Source organism: Macadamia integrifolia, chromosome 6, assembly GCF_013358625.1.
Source record: "Macadamia integrifolia cultivar HAES 741 chromosome 6, SCU_Mint_v3, whole genome shotgun sequence".
Taxonomy (NCBI): Eukaryota; Viridiplantae; Streptophyta; class Magnoliopsida; order Proteales; family Proteaceae; genus Macadamia; species Macadamia integrifolia.
In genome coordinates this window covers 8283550-8303374 of record NC_056562.1, presented here as the reverse complement: position 1 = coordinate 8303374, position 19825 = coordinate 8283550, and the positions used below count along the sequence as shown (strand labels likewise).

Genomic DNA, 19825 nt, shown 5'->3' with positions numbered 1-19825 from the left:
TCGATCTGTCTACTCTGGATCTCATGGAAGTGATTAGAGATATTGTTCTCTGCTTGCAACTGCAATTTGAAGCCGTTGGAGGATCCAAACTTCCTCGGAGTGACTGAATTTTGCACCATGTTTTCTTTGCTGTAATTGCAGGCTCACTGGATACTTCAATTTTTGAGCCTGCTTACCCTGTAAGGGATGAGACTGACATTGGTTTTAATTCAAGTGAAAGATGAGATCCCAATACAATTATGGCTTAAACCAACTTGAGAACAGGGTCGGTGACGATGGTGACGGGATAGTTAAATGGAAGCAGAACCCAAAAAATTGAGAAAGAGAACCATGGCCACGGTTTTGGGATCAACTTTTTGAGCTCCTGTGATTACGTTCAGATGGTTTGTGTTGTCCATTCCATTTCAACTGCTTTCTTGAATCCGTTTCCATTTACATTTAGCCACTGCTTCGACCTAATTTTATTTTATTTTTCATGAAGCCACATTCAACCAAAAGTAGTTGGCCCTGGATCAAATTTGACTAGTCCCACAAGGAGTAAGGAGTCATTGAGGTTCAAATCTACAATCCATCGTTGCACATGGGACAAAATTCAAAGTAGGTTTGGTTTACCCTTCTTAGCTACAATATCATTCCTGTGGTACCACATAAAGTATAAAATAATAGGCAGCTCAAATTCTCTTGAGAGATCACACTCAAATAAAATATGCCAGATTGACTCTGGTTGAGAAGTACACCAAGCACAGGTATCTTCCATAGGGATCTTTTTGCATAGGATATCCTTTATTGAGATGCCATCATGGAGCAATAGCCAAAGAAACATTATGAACTTTGGGTGAACTCGAATTTTCACCATTTAGGAGGAAGCCAAACCACTTCCATGTAAGGTAAATCATTAGGAGAAGAGGAAATTACATTCCCCTTCCTTGGACTATGGCCTAATAACAGTTTCTTCCACGTACTTTCATAAATGCCAATCTCTTCCCCTTTAGTTTGAAAATTCTTTCAATCGTCCCATTAGTGATTGACGGTGTTAAAATGACCTGTAAAAAGACCGATTTACCCTTGTGTCATTTGCATATATTTCCTTCTCCTTTCTTCATCTTTTTGGACCTACTCTCTGTTCTCAAACTTTCCTGACGCATAGAAGAAAGAACGACCTGCTCAAGCAAGGTTTCTCCTTCACAATATATAGGTCAAACAGACTAATGCGTTGCCTTCAAATCAAACCAAGTACAGAGTGATAGCTCATCCACGACAAGAACCAAAACAAATTAACCATAAACCATAAAAAGAGAAGTGGGTCTTCCACTGCTTCTTAATTTCACTTGTGGGATGAGTTGTGGGAAAAATGAAAGCATCCAACATCAAATATATACTTAACCATCTAGTTAAACCTAGAATCTCTTGAAAAAGTTCTAAAATTTGATAGAGGGAGCGATAACCGAATTGTCAAATGCTACAAGAAAAAAAGGCAATCTTCTTGAATCCTAAAACACGCAAAAAAATTCTAATTTGAAGCTCCAAACACCAAAATTAAGGAAAGAGGAAAGACCCAGTAGCAAAGTCAGTGATCTAAACTACCACACGCCCAAGAAAGAACCAAAGAAAGTCAAACATTGTCTCAGAAACTGATTTCAAGCTTTACAGAGGTACGCACTTGTTGTCACTCCAATGTAAGCTGCCAACCAAAAATCAGAACCAGAAAAGGTCCTTAAAGCAGCGGCAAGATTCTAATTTAATTATCAAATCAGAAGCTTAACATAAGAAGAGAGAAGCCTGCAAACTCTCTCCCTCTCTCGTTCACTATTACTTTGCGGTAAGCCCTTCATTCAACTCAAATTCGTTGTTTTCAGACCTTCGTTCTCTAACGGATGGGGTAAGCGTAATTTCGATATGAAATGTAATGCCTTAAGGATGAGGTTATCACTTAATAGGGCTATCTAACGGAAGAGGTACGATTGAAAGAATCTTCAAACTAGAGGGGAGGGGATTGACATTTATGAAAGTATGTAGGGGAAGTGCTATTATGCCATAGTCTAGGGGAGGGGATTGTAATTTCCTCCGACCCTTATTTATAATGGTTTCTTTGACATTGTTACTTTTGTTGGAAAAAAATTATCATTCTAAAAGGGCGAAAAGAGTAAGGTATATATATAAAATAAAAGAAAAGGTTAGGAATGGCGCTGATATATCCAGATCTGTGTCTATCTCTCTCTTCCACCCCTTAGAAAAGTTCCCTACGCCCCTCCCATCCAAGTTCTCTCATTAGTTAAACCGCTAGCTCTAGGAAAATCGACGGCATACCTAAGTTCCTCCCTGGATACTATTACAACTCAAATACCAAGTAAACCCTTTCCTAGCTGATCCTCAATTAATTAATATTCGTAACTTTAACTCCATTATTATGGTTTGTGCAGTTGTTTATAACCCTTCTCTCCAATGACCAGCTGGGCGGTTTGTATTTTATTTTAAGGGAAAATGTTTGTTACTCATGACTGATTACTTCATGATAGAAAATTCTCTTGAAGCAAGCACAAGGGGTCTCTTACTTGGGACACAAGAAGTAAAGCAAAATGATGGGATGTGAAGGAAGTATGGTGGAACTTGGACCATGTAAAATACTTGGTTTTTGACCTAATAACTACCTCATGGCCATAAAGTATAGTTTCTTTACTTTGGGATGTCTATAATGTTTTGCACAACTTAACTTTTTGTCTTAGGCTTGCTAATGAGGTATTTATCTTTTGGCTACACTAGCTCACAAGACTATTATAAACAAAACTCCTATATATATTATGGAAAAATATTGGATATGCCGTCGATATCAAGTATGTTAGCACCCATTGTGTCTATCTCTCTCTTTCCTTTTTCTGAAATGACCCTCATATCCTTCCTGAATGATACTCTATCATATGTTCCTATTGGTGATATCCGCTAGCATACTTAATATCGGCGGCATACTTATCCCTCTCCCATATATTATAACTAGAACAAAGTGTTCTCCCTCTCTTACTTTCGTTTGGGGAAGTAAAAAAATGGCATGTTCCGTTTTACTATCGGCCTTTTTCACTTATAACACGGGAAAAAAAAAAAAAAAAAAATGATTTAATCGTTGAAGTAAAAAGTTTTAACTTACCAAGTCAGATTCCGTCAAAGATTCTACTACTACTACTCCAATCTTATCTTAATTGGAGAAAAAGCAAAAAGCGAGCAGAAACAAAATACGAAACAAACGCACCCTTGTCCTTTTCTTGCTCGTTTCCCTTCGCTCCTTCTACTCCACCTACCGTTGTTTTCCATTGTCTTATTTGTTTCCCTCTTCGGCTTTCTGCAACTTCCGGCGCAAATCTGACCACTTCCGGTCAGTTATCTCCTCCACTCTCCGAATTACGGCAAATTCCACGGTTAGTTTTGTTCTGTATGTGCAGCACAACTCTCTTTGTGTCTCCCAATCGCATTTCTTTGATGATCTTGGTTTTTCTTTTTTCAAAGTAATGGAATACGAGTTTAGAATGACAAGATCGTTTAAGATTTTTTGATGAGGTTCTCTGTTTTGGTAACAGTTTGAAGTGAGTCCCAGAAGATAGTAGCAAACGATGTCTTAAGTACATACTGTGAGGCTTAATTTAGAGTTCCAGTCTTCCTGAAGATCTCTGGAATTCTGATCGGATTCTTTTTTGTTTCTTGAATAGTCTTTACAGGTCAGGATCGCTAGTGATTTACTACATAAACTATTTTGTTCTGTACTTCTGTTAAAGTACAAACTGTAAATGTTTCGTAGGATCGTTTCAGTTTGGTTTGTTTCATTGGAAGAATAAATTCGCAATGCTGTTTCCAGAAACAATTTACTGAACTGCTATCATTGCCCCGTGCCTAGTAAATTTAGATGAGGCAGAAGGCCTTTGGTTGAATGATGCTGATTTCTCAACGGCTTGAATTTATCTGTGGTTTTTTTTTTTTTTTTTTTTTTGATAGTTAGGGAGGGAAGTAGGTAACAGCCAGGAGGCTCGAACTTGAGACCTCCTTGTGAGCATGGTCTTTTTGCACACTACAGCTCACCAACTGCACTAGGCAGTTGTTGTTATCTGTGGTTCCTTTCTACATTTATTGAAAATTTATATGCCATTTATGGTGATGATTAAGGCTCATGCAATGTTTCCGTTACTAAATTGAAGAGATCACTTATCATTTAATTGGTTGCTTTCAAGTTTCAACTTCATTTCTGTGAAATATGCTGTGGGTCTGTTTTGGATCACTTGCAGATCAAAGGGAGGAAGTGAGGAACTGTTCCCTTTTTGCACTCTTAGATTCGTGATAGAAAATCTACCAAGCTTCCAATGGCAAGACACATTTAGTGACAGGCTGGCCTCTTATTAAGTGATCTCAGTAATGCACGTATGCCTTTTGAATTAAACAAGGGGATAAGGGAGGCATGTAGCTCCTTTGTATGCTTTAAGTTGTTTCATCTGCACTTGGTAGACATGTCTATTACCCACATTGTGGCTAACTTTCAACAGTTCAAAGTGTGTCTAAATTTGTGGGGCAGATTTTGTGTGGCAGATAGTCTATCAGAGAAGAAATTCGAGGTTAAATGTGCTGATTTCAAATTTTTATGACCCTATTAGAAGTGCTTTTCATGCACAGAAGGTTGGACTTGACATTTTACAACAGGTTACTCTAGGGCTTTGTTTATTAGGTCTTTCTGGGGCATGGGGCCATTCTAGAGCAAGAGGTAGTCAGAGTGAAACCCACAATTCATATTCACCCAAGTGAAATTAATCATTTTTCCAAAATAAAAATGTAAATTTTATCATCACCTACTGCATCTTTTATGGATAACTAAAAAGCTTTGAATATAAAAGGAAAAAAAAGTTAAAAATAGACTTACTTATTGTAGCACACAATCACAAAATCTTTATTTTACTAATTTTACTAGAGTTTTACCTTGCTTATTATAGAATACTATAAGCTGTTGCAATTACGATTGATCAGTGAGATCTGCATTGCGATCTATGATGATAGGAAACAAATAATCAATCCCGTGGTTTCCATTTATCCTTTGTCTTGTTTTTCTTCTTGTTCAGATTCTTATTCCTTCTTCTTCTTCTTCTTCTTCTTCTTCTTCTTCTTCTTCTTCTTCTTCTTCTTTTTGTCTCTTTTTTTTTGGTTTTCTTCCAGTCAACAGCTCAGCAGTGTGATTCCAAATTGCAACTACTCAGGACTGGCTACGTGAACCTGTTATGCCACTGCCCTCTGACTAAGGACATAATTGTTGTTAACTCATAAGCATCCTTTATTGACAGTCTTCTCCAAGTCAACATCAGCCATTTGCTTTTCTCATGTCCTTTTAGCACCCCCAGTTTGCACTGTGTTATTCCTTCTCAGTGATGCATTCAATTGTCTTCATTGCATATAGCTGAGCCTTTTCAATGGAATTTTTTATATATTCCCATAATGGTGCTAGACCTAGGACCCTCAAGTGTATTCCTAAATAATTCTGGCCTTCTTTCCGCTTATCCATCTCAACCTCATCAGGTTCACCCCTTCAATGTAAAATATAGTTTCTTTATGCCCAGAATTCAGCTCCATATGACAGGGGGACTTAAAGCCGACGTCTAAAACTTTTCTTTAATTTCATTTGAATGAATTTCTCTCAGGAAATTCTGTAAGTGCCTCTCCATTTCTTCCCCTGCACCCTAATTCATGATGATACCATCATATTGTGTAACGTCTTAAAAATATGGGACTCTATCAAAAAACGTAGTTCGAGCTTTGAAAGAATCATGGACCTTGAAGTCAGTCTCATCTCTCAAGGGTAGTAGAATTTCTGAAATAGACATAGGAGATGAGAAACTGGCAACTTTTGCTATCATTTGTTGGTCATCAAGTATCTTGGTCTACCTCTGTGAACCAACGTCATACATTTTGAGTTTGCTGACCGAGGATCTAGTATATGAGATGTTTAGAAGGATATTGTCTCGGGAAAAAAGACCAAAAGATGAAAGAAAAATTTGTTTATCTTGGAAGTTGGATAACACTTGTCAAATCAGCCTTTTTGTGATACCTGGCACTTGAAATATGAGCTGTACCCCTGTCTGACATGACACTTCATATTATCCCACCCCACAAGACTTCAAGAAATGGAATCTTTACTGTACGCACCGAGTTGTATCCTTAGCCATGCAAGGTAATGTGGCTCCACTTTACTTACCAGTACACGAGGCTCCCACCACTGGGGGATCTAGGGAGGGTCACAATGTACAGAGCCTTACTCCCATTTCGCATAGAGGCTGTTTCCTGCCTCGAACTCGTGACCACTAGGTTGCAATGAAGCAACCTTACCGTTGTGCCGAGGGCTGCCCTTTACAAGTCGAAACCACGAGAAGCCTACAATTTCGTGAATGGTCTATGAATGCAGATTCAAGGTTCAAACATCAGGGCATGCGTAGGGCAAAGAATCAGTCCAAGAACCAGAACTCAAGTCAGCACCTTGGTCCAAGTGTTTGGACCAATTTTGGTCTAAACTAAACCAACAGTTAAGACTTTTGTTTCAGGCTTATTAATCTATGCGGGCTTTAGTTCAGTTGTATTTATTTTCATTTATTTATTGTGTTTTTAAAAGGCTGGATGGCTGTCTTATAATTCGATCCCTTTTAGTTAAGTTCTAGATAGTTTCTATTTCTTTGACTTTAAGCTAGAGTTGTGAGGAAGTCCTCCATGCATGGGAGGTTCCCTTTGTTTTTTTTTTCTTAAGTTATAAATAAGTAGGGGCAGACCTCCACCCCCTCAATTTGAGCAACCTATTAGCTTTGCGCTTGTGATTTTCTGTGAGATGCAATAGCAACCTTGGAGGGAAGCCAAGTAGACTGGTGAGATGCTTGTCGAGTTCTAGGTGGGAGACCTAGTTCATATCCTTCTTCTATCTTCTCCATTCATTAAAGGTCAGATCTCTACCTTTTCTCTCCATTATGCGCATTGCAGTTTGCTGTTTTTTTTTGTCTTCTGAAGTCTTATGTTATTCACTAACCAATGTTACTTTCCTTTTGAGGTATCCTCCAAACTCTCTCATCCCTTCCCTCCCGGTTGTGAGTTCCCCCAGGAACAATCTAATTGTAACCTCTTGGGGTTTAGCATCTTCTATTTTGATACCCCCACCACCCTCCCCTTCTAGGTTGTAGCCCCTTTTGTTGGTTTTGTTTCTTTTTTATTTGCCCCTTGGGGCTGTATATCCCCCCCCCCCTGCGTTATTCACCAAGAAAAAAAATGTTAGTTTCCTTCACAGTTTCAGATCAAGTTCTCATGTCATTACAGCCATCCTTTCACTCCATCAATTCCCAGTTCTCTGTGCAGTTTTATGCCTCCTTCAAAGTGCTGTACAACATTGTTCCCTCACTACTATTTTTCTGCATGTTACGGATTCTGGTTCACTTGCTATTTCAGTACTACTTGGTTACTAAATCCCTCTATGTTTCTATTTTGGTTTTCAACTCCTACTCCATGGTTTAGTACTATTTTGTAGTTGCAGTTTCAGTCTTTCAGATCTAACCGGTGGATTGACATATACTTTTTTTGAACCATTTCTCATATCTTATAGTCCATTTGATGGGAACTTGGGCCAGATGGATCTGATAATCCTCAATCAGGTTGCTGGTTTTCTCTCTAGTTTGGCGTTTGTCTTGAACTGCGGTTCCAGATCTTGTGTTGGTTTCATAACCCCAGCCTTTGGGTGATTAATTAGCCATTAGCCTCTTGTTCAGTGATGGAAAGAACTCTTACACTGTGGAAGTTGGTTGCAAGTGGTGATAACCTTCTTCATGAGGGACAAAGAGAGAAATTCCAGGATTCTGCTTCTCCATTTATATCGTAAATGATATTTTATCAATTCTCATTTATGCCCTTACAAACTCAATATTTTCACCTAACCCATTTTCTCTGTATTTTGAATCGGACACCCCTATATTTATAGTATTTATGTTTACACCTTCAAACTGGGAAAAAAAAAACTCGTTATAAGAATGTACACAAATTTTTTTATTTATTCATTTATCCGTGTTTCGATGCTATGTCAAGTGATCGCCATATCCAACACTCCATATCTGTGTTCCCGTGAGACCGTGATGTCCATGTCACACCTCATAGGGGATTTTGGAGTCATTTCTTATGTCTTTTAGAAATGCATGTTGGATTTTTCCATTTTGATGCATATCCATGGTTTAAAGTGTCTTTGATACCGATACGATATCCTCCGATACGTATCTTAAATTTAGCCGACTGATACGATGCACACTGATATGATACATGGAACTTTTAAAATTCTTTCGTATCGATATATATCCTACGATATATACCGATATGCATCAATACACTATCGATACGTATTGATACTCTATGGAAAATATAAAATCGAGGTGAAATATACGTTTCGGTATGTATCAGTACGTATTGGTGAGTATTTGTATGTATCGATCGGTACGTATCGATGAGTATCAGTATATATGGTGAGTATCGGTACATATGGTGAGTATCGGTACGTATACGTACTGATACAGTGCGCTATGGTCAGCTAATGGTCAAGATGGGTATTTTTTCACAAAAACACAATTTTTTGAGGGGTTTTTGTTCTAAAGTTGCTGCCATCGATATTTTTCTCTAACTAAAGTGGAAATCAAGGTTGGGAACAAGGATTTTACATTTATGGGACAACTACAAAGCTTGAATTCTTAGTGTGATACCCTCAATTTAGTGTTTATGCATAATACATGTTATCAATAGCTTTTTTTAACAAATTTTTTATGCAAAAGTGTTTAAAAAGGTGTTTCATATCCATTTATGTGCGTATCTTTAGCGTATCTTAGAGTATTTTCGATACGATACGATTCCCTCCGATACGTATCTTAATTTTGGTCGACCGATACGATGACCGATACCGATACTTTAATCCTTATGCATATCATAGCAAGGAGATTTGGAGGATATTCTAGAAGATCTAGAGGATATTTGGAGCATGTTCTAAAAGATCTAGAGGTGATTTGAGTCTAGAATATTCTGTTAAAGATATTCTAGCTACCATGGGGAATTATGCATTGTGGGTTTCACTTTGTGGCTTCTTACTTTCTAATTGTAAGGTTGGAAGATATGCTATAATCCATCCATAGTTTCTATTTTGTAATGTTAGTTTCTATTTTAAAGGAAGACTTGGTTGTAAGGGATCCTCCTACCATACTAGGGGCTTCCTATTTTATTGGTTTCTATGAAGTTATAAATAAAGGAGAAGGGTCTCCCCTCCAACGATTGACAAAAAGAAGTGAGTTTTGTATTCAACCTTGTTGGCTCAGTAGTGATGCTGCCCTTCTGGACTGTGGTGATGCAGTTCCAACCCGCTTAGTGATCCCAATCACCCTAATATGGTGTTTCATAGGTTGGGTGTGGTGATGATTCCATTTCCGAAGGCTAGGCGGTGAAGCCTTGGTCATATCTTCTCTTATTTCATATGTTATATGAAATAAGTTTAGGTATTTAGGGTTAATCATAATTAAAGAAGATGATATAGAGGATGATGTTTCACAGATGATTAAAGTAAGATGGATGAAGTGGAGAAGTGCGTCCGGAGTGTTGTGGGACCAATGTATTCCTATTCCTTTAAAACTTAAAGTTCAATAAGACAATCGTTAGACTGACTATGATGTATGGGGTCGAATGTTCGAGTTCAAAAGTTTCATATTGGTAAGCTATGTGTAGCAGAGATGAGGATGTTGAGATGGATATGTGACAAAAATAGGAAGGATTAAATATGAAATGACCATATTAGCTAATTTGGGAGTTGACCAGATTCATGATAAACTCTGAGAAAGCCGTTTGAGGTGGTATGGCCATGTCAATAGAGGTTTGGGGATGTGCCAGTAAAGAGGAGCTAAAAGAGTTAGGGGCAGTCCTAAAATGACCATAGGTGAAGCAGTGATGAAAGACATGCATAGTTTAGGTATTATTCCAAGTATGACCAAGGTTTAAAGTATCTTCGACACCGATACGATATCCTTCGATACGTATCTTAAATTTAGCCGACTGATATGATACATGGAATTTTTTAAATCCTTTTGTATTGATATATATCCTACGATACATACCGATATGCACCGATACACCACCAATACTATATGATACTTACCAATACTCTATGGAAAATACAAAATCGAGGTGAAATTTACGTTTCGATATGTATCGGTATGTATTGATGAGTATCGGTATGTATCGATCGGTACGTATTAGTGAGTATTAGTACGTATCGGTATCGGTACGTATCGGTGAATATCAATATGTACTGATACAATGCGCTATGGTCATATAATGGCCAAGATGAATAAGTTTTCAGAAAAAAAAAAAAGATTTTTTAAGGGGTTTTTGTTCCAAAGTTGCTACCAGCCATATTTCTCTCTAGCTAAAGTGGAAATCAAGGTTGGGAACAAGGATTTTACATTTATGGGACAACTAAAAACCTTGAATTCTTAGTGCGGTACCCTCAATTTAATGTTTATGCATAATACATGTTATCAATAGCTTTTTTTAATAAATTTTTTAAGCAAAAGTGTTTCTGATCCATTTATGAGTGTATCTTTAGCGTATCTCCGATACGATACGATACCCTCCGATACGTATCTTAATTTTGGCCGACCGATACCGATCCTTTAATCCTTGAGTATGACCACCAATAGATCTGATTGGAGCGCAAGAATCCATGTAACCGACCCCATTTATTGGGTCTGGTACCAGTATTTCTCTTGGATAACAAGGTCCTCCAGTCTATTGGCAAGGAGGAGCGTTGATGACTGATATGCATATAAGGTTATATCCCATACCAGAATCTTGAGTGTGAGGTGTTATGTCATAGTCATCGCTGTTTTTATTGTATTTCTTGCTATGTAAGTTCATTCTTTTGATGAAATGATGTAAGTTTTCATTACAAACAAAAGCCAGATAGAATCTCATTTGGGATATGGGTATACAAAAATGGAGGACCAAAAGGATCAGAATTTGTATGCAAATCTCAAGAGGACAATGATCCAAGATTAGAAGAACAACGGAAATAAACACAATTCTTGTGGACAGTTGTGGAGACTCCTATAAAAGAGTAGAGTTTATGGCATTTTATGATTTAGATGAATACCTGTTGCCTTATGCATGGGACTTTGGTATACTAATAATCTTACTAGTTCCAGTCCTTAAAAAGCCATCAGTTTTCTTATGCTTGGGTACAATGTTAGTTAGGGAGATATATTTGGTTTTAAAATGTAAATTGTTGCTTAAAAATAATAATCAACTAAAGTAGTAGGCATAGTATTTTTGCAGAATATTGATTCTCCTGCAGATACTTGTTTTCTCCACATAAGAATTCCACTCACCTCATTGGTTGCATTTAGTTTTGTTGGGAATATGTGGATCTTGGGAACAATTTGCTTCATTTTGGTCGTCTATTATTTTAGTTTCTTTTATATATTCTTTTAATATGTGGTTTAAGTTGATTCTGGATGCATCTGGAATTGATTTCCGCTTGAACATGATGGTAGCTCAGTCACATTCTCCTTCTGCTTATGGCAATTGATCATTCGATTTGGGAGCTAATCTATTTCTATGATCCTATATGGATCAAGTAGGAACTACTACTCTTCATTGTCTCTTAATCATGATGTGTTGGTCAGAATTTTTATTTGTCCTCCAGGGAATTTCAGTGCAACTTGTTCCAATGGGCCTAGTACTAAATCTGATTTTAGTAATAAACTTATTCCACTGGGTGATGGTTATTAAGTGGGGTCTGGAGCAGTTGTCATGGCGTCGCCAAGGCGGCGATTTGGCGTCCTGGCAGAAAAAGAAGTTCATGGCAGTGCTACGATTTATGTGACTCACAAATGGCGGTTGCCATTGGCTGATAGGCGTCGCCATGGCTCCGCCATGCCCAGGTCACGTCTGATTCACTAGGGGGTCGATTTTTTGTAAAATGCAAGGTGATTTTGATAGGGCTATGTTGATTTTTGATGATTTGATGTTACTTAATGTTGGTTTTATATATTATAGGGTATATATTGTAGGCTTGTAGCATGCTAAATAACTTTAGAAAATAGGAAAAATAAAAAAATAGCATACTAAATAACTTTAGAAAATAGGAAAAATAAAAAATGACACATGGGCGATTTGACCGCCATGGCAACGCCATAACGGGCGATTCATCGCCAAATCGATTAGCCACCCCTCCACCGCCTTGGATTGATTTGACGCCGTGACAACTATGGTCTGGAGTTGCAACTATTCTAGTTTATTTTCTAATATGATGAGAGACATTTAGGTTCGAATTAGTGGTTTTTTCTTTAATATTATATTGTTTATCCTTATTCTAATTTACATTATTGCTGCTGATTTCCTGTTCTTCAGACGAGTTTTAGAATTAATTTACAATCTGGATTGATTGTAGAGGTCTTCTATTTTTCAATTTCTATCGGTTTATGATTATTGTTCTTTGATAAAGTATTTATCCTTCAATATCTTCTTAGATCTCTATCTAGAAACTCAATGGAATCAATTATTTTTGTTTAATAGATTAGACTCATGTATTGTCTATATTAAAGCTAACTGTCCAGATCAATTTGGGTGGGCTATACTGCTTGAGAATTTTGATGGTTCCATCTTTATGTTTCACTATGCCATTTAAGTAGTGCTACTTATAGTGCATTATTATGAGATTATTGAATTTACTAATTTTTTATGTTGTATTTTTGGGTTCTGTGCAAACTCACGAATCCTTTTGTTTTTCTATATTTGGTTGAATATCTTCTATCGTCATAGTGTTTTCGACTTTCTTCTTGTCTTCTTTCTTATTTTAAATTATTTAATTTTGTTGAGCATTAGTACTTGTCATGCCTTTTTAAATGAGCTTTCTTGAGGTTATTGATCTTGTCTAATCTTGCTGACATCGGTTTTCAGGCTTATCTTTGTGTGGTGAAGCAATTTATTCAGGAAACAATGGACCAGGTAGTGGGTCCCTTTCTTGCTGCTTGACAGCTTTTTCTTTTTGGGTTGCCTTGTTTTAGGTTAACGTGTTAATGTTGGCAGTATGAAAAAGTTGAGAAGATTGGAGAAGGAACTTATGGTGTAGTTTACAAGGCTCGTGACCGTTTGACCAATGAGACTATAGCTCTTAAAAAGATTCGCTTAGAGCAGGAAGATGAAGGAGTACCTAGCACGGCAATAAGAGAAATTTCCCTCTTGAAGGAGATGCAGCATGGAAACATAGTCAGGTTCTCCTGCAATTCCACTTATTTCCTTAGTATTAACTGTATGGGGTGAAATAATTAAATCTGGGGCATGGTACAGGAGAACAATTCTATTTCCTCTTGTTGGTGCAATATTGTCATTAGTTATACATAACCAAACTATCGCAAATGACTTTTGGGGGAAGGGATTTCCATTTGGTCCGGTCTGAAGAGGTTCTCCAAGAAGGCCTTGGTTTTCCACATGGCTCATCAAATGAGTCTAATTTTGTCGAAAGTGGACCCTAGAGTGTCTTGTTCTCATGTGAAGTTTCACCCCAATCGGAGTTGTCCAAGTGGCAAAATAGAGTGGTGAAAATTTAAGGACTATGAAGAGGGTGTACGCCCAAAAATGGATGACTGAGATATGCAGGGATTCCTGGACATACATAGAGTTATTTGATTGAATTTGAGATTGAAATTTGACACCTTGCCAATCCAGATCATTTTCTACATTTCCAACTGTCGGTATTGCACCATCACACTCCACATGGCAGAAATTGGTGGCCTGCTTAGAAAACCTCTCCAAACGGGCCAGTGTAGAAAAAATTTTGTTGTGACGTTCTCCCATCTAGTGATCTATTATTGTTACCTCTAAGATCCAAATAAGACTCATTTCTAGTTCTATCCTCTATATTATTGCCACCCATACACCTCTCTATACCATCTTAATTATGGGTTTTCTATGGATTTGTTTTTGATTGGTTGGTTGCTCAATATTGTGCCGTACATAACATGGCTGATTTTAATCCGTCCGATGAAATTCTCCGTTGGAGATGCCTTTGAGTGTTGAGCATTTGATACGAGATCGATATGAATAGATAAAATACGGTACTGATTTGATACTTAGAAAAACAAAAAACAATTGTTTATTTCTTTTATCAATCGATGGGTTGATATGGGACTGATATAAATCGATACAGGTAAGACACACTTGATACACCTCATTTAAACTTGCAAAACAGACTCCGTGATTGAGGTACGAAACAGATAGCAACTTAAGGCCTTGGAAGCTTATTTTTCTCTCCAATTTGAGTTGGGGGAAATCATCTAGCATAAAAAGAGACCCTAATCCTTAACATTTCAACAATTTTTGGGGATTTATAGTGCTCATATCATGGATTGAAAGTTGAAACAAATTTGAGTGAAAAAGAGGTAAAGTTGCTGATCACTTTTTTTTGGGCTCAAATCTCCTCTTTTGTATTATTTTTATGCATCATTAGAATTAAAAAAAAAAAAACAGCTCAATTCCTTGCATCAAACTGCTATAATACATCTTTTTAATAGTGTTTAATATGATGTTTTATGCTTCAAAACTGTATTTTGCATTTATCCTAAGCACATCCATGGTCTTGGCCATTCACATGCATATCTATAGTGTATCTTATGTCTCTGCGATCCGATATGATACGTCTCTCTTAAAATCACCCTTCTAATTCAATACATGATACCGATACTTTAAACCGTGGACTTACATGCTCGAATTATATGCTTATTTTATTTCTTGCATAATTAATGCATTACTCTATATTTGCATTGCCTCTAGCAAGTGCTCAATGAAGGCATTTGTTCAAAAGGCCTTCCTGGACCATTAGTGTTTATTTGTTAAAAAAATAATGATAATGACAGATTGACAATGATGATGCTAATGATAATTTTCAGCACATGTCATCTTTGGCTTGTGGGGAATTTTATGGATGTATTTTCCACTTCTTTGACTCATGTGGTAAGTTTCATCCCAAAAGGATTACCTAATGTGGGAAAGTTGACAATTAATTTTCTCAAAATTTGAACAGTTAGGGAAAGAATGAATACATGGTAAGGCTATATGATCGAGATTGGCTTGAAGTTTTACAAATGGTTAATCTGCATGACCTCCAATTTATCCAACAGTTAGAGTTGCCACTTTTTTACTCCAGTGATTTGATACCTTTGAATACGTAAGAGAGAATCCTCTTAGATGGTGGGCCATTTAGTTGAGATGAGCCATGAAACTTGTCATCATCTAGAGAACCCAAGGGATGCTTTGGTTGGATTACCTAGTTGATTTAGATCGATTCTATGGGCAACACTACGGCAGCCGCAAGAATCATCTTAAGGTGGTCCTCTCATCAAATAATGGACCAACCCATTGGGCCAATCAGCGGCCACTCTCAGCTGGGGGTTTTGGGACCCTCAAATCCAAATCATGGGGGCTGTTCCAGCCTTGGACGGCAAGATATCGATTGGAAGCTTCTAGAGAATTTTGTGATCTGTTTCCTTTTTGGTTCATTATTCTTGTCCGAAGAGGATCTCACTTGTTTAGAGACTTTCTTTTCTTCTTATGTTTCCTTTTTCTTTATGTTTCTATTTTTGTTACTTTCTATTTTGAGACTCTATAATTGGGCGTATAAATTGTTACAGACCCATACAGGTCTCCTCACAATTTATTAATGAAGATTGAAGCTTGCGTTGTGCAACTATTGTCCTGAGAGAGGCTAAAACTAAGAGAGTCATGATAGTTGAGATGCCTAGGCTGTGAGAGCTAACTACCCCCATCTCGTATCCATCGATCCCTGCTTTTCTCCCTTTCTTATTCTCCTATATTCTGTGCTTGTTTGAAATAATCCGAGGCCTACTGAGGTTCATTAAAGCCTTATTGGTTTCTATTGTTGCTCTTGATCTTGAGGTCTCCAACCACAGTTGTGGCACTGCTGTGTTGAAGTTTTCTGGGCATTAAACCTGCAACCCAGATATTCCTGCTGTTTGGTCATCTGAAACCCATCTTTTTGGGGGCTCAACGGGCCAATCAAAAGGGCCACTCGACCTGCAGATCAAGGCCATCTGAGGCATGGTTATCCAGATATTTAAAATATTCCAAAAGTTGACCTAATTTAGGAACTGGTCCAGATTCGATTTCAGCCATCAATCAGTCTGGTTTTCTGAGATCTAACTCACACTATTGTCTGCTATGTTCGATGGTAATCTCTTACCTTTTGACTATTTAAAGTCAGAGATCTTGTGTTTTTTTTCTCAGTTTTGATCTATTCTGTGACCTGGGCTAGGGGGTATTGTTCTGTTATTGCTCCTGGATAGGAAGTGTATAGCCAGCTTATAGACTGATTCGGGTGGTTTCAAGCCCGACGTCGAGGTCCTCGGGGATGGGTATGATCGGCTGAGGCCTAAAGCTTGCATGGGAGGAGCATACCATCGGACACGTTTGGGTCCTGCCAAACTTTGCTCGCGTGCTTGCTGAATCAACTTATGCCTCGCACCTTACTGTACAAAATCCTATCTTTAGTTGATTCGCATGTAAGCCTACATGTCGCACCTTGGGCAGAGCCCAAAACAAGCAGCTCACAAGCTCTAGTTGAAAGCCTCAGAAGCTAAGTGCGCTTAGCTAAGCAGCTGCTGCTACGGAAGTTAATTCGGAGGCAGGGTTGCGGGTGGAATAAGTAAGCCTTTTTTAAGGTAACCGTTGGCAAATAGTGGAAAAACACTTCGCTAAATAAAGTGACCACTTCAAACAGATGTAGCATGACTTTAATAGGGTTTATTCCTACTGGTGTTAGGTACTATTAGTATACACTTCAGGATTGTTTGCACATTGTTTAAGGTGCTGAAAGTTGTTTATAGATCCTGTTATCAGACCTACTGTCAGGTACCTTTTGTGGGTTGTTTGGTGATCCTAATTGAGGTTGGGTAGTTTCCTGTCCAGCCTTACATTACTGGTATAGCAATCCATGTGCCTCAAACGAGTGGGTCTTGAAGAGAAGCTTATCTACCTACATCAGGCCCACTACCATGGATGGTTCAAAGATTATCCTGTTGAATCATAGTAATTGGATAATTGTATTTATTCAGATGGCAAAGGTAGAAGATGATATACAAAGATTTATCTATAAGAAAATTGTTAACATCTTTTCAACCAGAAAAAAAGGGCTAGGTGGGGGTGGGTGTGGAAGTGGGGGCGGGAGTCAAGGGAGCAACGTTAATCGCTAAAAAAAGATCTTATGTTTTTTCATTCGAGTCAAAGCTTTCCACATCGGAACTTTTGATTAATTCTTATGCATTAATAAGAATATTGATCTCCCAGTTGGCATACGAAATCATTCACATCATGTATGAGTGTATGGTAGATAACACAAGTTTGACCTTTTGGTATGAGTCATTTTACGCTGTTCACCAACGAAAAGCAGTCTGTATTTGGTCTACTTTACTGGATCTCTTCGTCAAGTTTCTATTATATATTATATTTCATTTCTTAGACCAAGTTACTCAACAAGTTTCGGGTGACAGGTTGCAGGATGTTGTACACAGTGAGAAACGATTGTATCTTGTTTTTGAGTATCTGGACCTTGATTTGAAGAAGCACATGGATTCTTGTCCGGAGTTTGGTAAAGATCCTCGTTTAATAAAAGTGGGTGAGATCTTTCCTCCTTTTAGGGATTTATGCATTCTTCTGAATTTTAAAAGATTTAATTTATCAGTTTTGAACTTGAAAATTTTTCTCTGAGTTATTCACTTATGCCACATTGTTAGACTGGGTCTTCATTTAGAGGTTTAGGATTTCTGAGAAAAGTCTAGTTGTTTATGTTAATCATTCAAACTTGGGTTACAACTATCCATTTATAGGTTGTAATCGTTTGGTGGGTTTGTATGATAGATCTCCGGTTGTTGATTCTTCTTTGTTGTTTCATCAATTATTGGCTTGCTAAATAGTTCTTACTATTGTAAGGAATGATCATTGTAAGGACTGTTCTTTGTTAAACCTCATGAAGTAATTTTCTTTTTTCCTTTTCAGACATTCCTGTATCAGATTCTTCGAGGAATTGCTTATTGCCATTCTCATAGAGTTCTCCATCGAGATTTGAAGCCTCAAAATTTGCTGATAGACCGCCGCACCAATGCACTGAAACTCGCAGACTTTGGATTGGCAAGGGCATTTGGTATTCCTGTGAGGACGTTTACTCATGAGGTATCAGATGTGCACTGCCTTTTAATTTCCTCAGTTTTTGTTTCAAGTTTCTTTTCCTTGACTTGGGATATATGTGTCAAACTGTATGTATATATATATATATATATGCACAACAACAACAATAACAATAACTTAGCCTTTTTCCCAACTGAACGGGGTCAGCTACATGGATCCACGAGAGGGACAATAAAAGGAAACATAGAGAGAAAAAAAGGGGAAAAGAAAACCACCTAAAATCGTTTGGCAACATAATCATCAATATGAACTCAAAATTGGCACAAAGCAGCACGACATGAACACCCCACCTAAAACAGTTCAGCAACATATACGTCAATATGAACTCAAAATTGGCACTTGAACCTGTTTGTTCTTCACCAAAACCTGTCCCCTTTGTAAATTATTATTATTATTATGGAGGCACCTAGGTTTGACTGATAGTTATTGAGGTGGTGAGGCAACTGAGGCGTTTGAGGGTCTTTTGGAGGGCTTCAGAGATAAGGGCGGGCATAAGGTATCGCCTTATCGAATAAAGCTGATATGAAAAATTGTTTCCAAACATAAAAGTATTTAGGTTGACTGGATCTTTTCCGGTCCTCTCAAAAACCACTCTCTTTGGACTGCCCCTTCTTCTTTGGATGCTTCTTGGATTTGGAGAAAGATTCTCGAACACAGGCCCATTGCCCTTTCTGCCATCTCCTTCTCGGTCGGCAATGGTAATTCCATCTCCCTCTGGAAGGACCCTAGGCATCCATCCGGCATCCTTGCCCTCCTGCTTTCCCCTAGGGTCATTTACTCTTCTGGCCTCCCTTCTAATGCATTCGTCTCTTCTATCCTCTCCCAGGACGGATGGTCCGCCCCTCCATCTTCCCTTCCCCTTTTGGATCATTGGTCCTCCCTCCCTCCCCTTCCTCCTTGTCACCGTGGTCAAGAAGATAACTCCCCTCCTCTTGGGGCTCTTTCTCCTTTGCCTCAGCTTGGTCTCTCATTCGTGCCCCTTCCTTGACCGTCCTTTGGCACAAGGTGGTCTGGTTCAAAGGCCATATTCCCCGCCACAGCTTCACCCTTTGGCGATGCTTCTTCAATTGCCTCCCTACCCAAGCCCTCCTCATTCATCGCCAAATCCTTGTCAACCCTTCCTGTTTTCTCTGCCCCCATACCTCTGAAGATATCCCCCACCTTTTTTTCTCCTGTTCCTTCTCCTCCCATATTTGGAAATCAGTCCTTTCCAAATGTTGGCCTTCTAGAAGAGCCATTCTCCCTTTCCATCGTGAATGGAATTAGGTAGACATGTCCTTCTCTGGCTCCTCCATTTGCGACACCACCGGCAAGTTGGCTTTTTGTGCTGCCATCAATCACCTTGGATGGAAAGGAACATCCGTAGATGGACCCCCAAATCTCGATCTCCGGACCAGATTTGGAAAGCTATCTACTTTGATGTTTCTTGCAAAGCCCATTCCCTCCTCCACCGCCCAGTTGCCTCCTCCCGCAGGAATACCCACATCATCTCCTCCTTGAACCTTCAGGTTGATCGCATCCAAGCCACCTGACGGCTTTTGTTGGCTCCCCCCCC

General features: G+C 38.4%; 1 protein-coding gene across 2 annotated transcripts in view; it reads left to right on the top strand.

Annotated features, from left to right (window-relative positions):
- The first annotated feature begins 3220 nt into the window (after positions 1–3220).
- LOC122082311 (cell division control protein 2 homolog A) overlaps positions 3221–19825 on the top strand; it is a 20863-nt gene continuing 4258 nt past the window's right edge. Inside the window, exons 1-6 of one of the 2 annotated variants that reach the window (XM_042649776.1) lie at positions 3221–3407; positions 3567–3704; positions 12973–13020; positions 13102–13286; positions 17577–17697; positions 18082–18255. In XM_042649776.1, coding sequence (XP_042505710.1) covers positions 13012–13020; positions 13102–13286; positions 17577–17697; positions 18082–18255 — 489 coding nt within the window. In that variant the 5' untranslated portion in view covers positions 3221–3407; positions 3567–3704; positions 12973–13011. The remainder of the gene's footprint in view (positions 3408–3566; positions 3705–12972; positions 13021–13101; positions 13287–17576; positions 17698–18081; positions 18256–19825) is intronic. The other variant, XM_042649774.1, reaches the window with a different exon arrangement.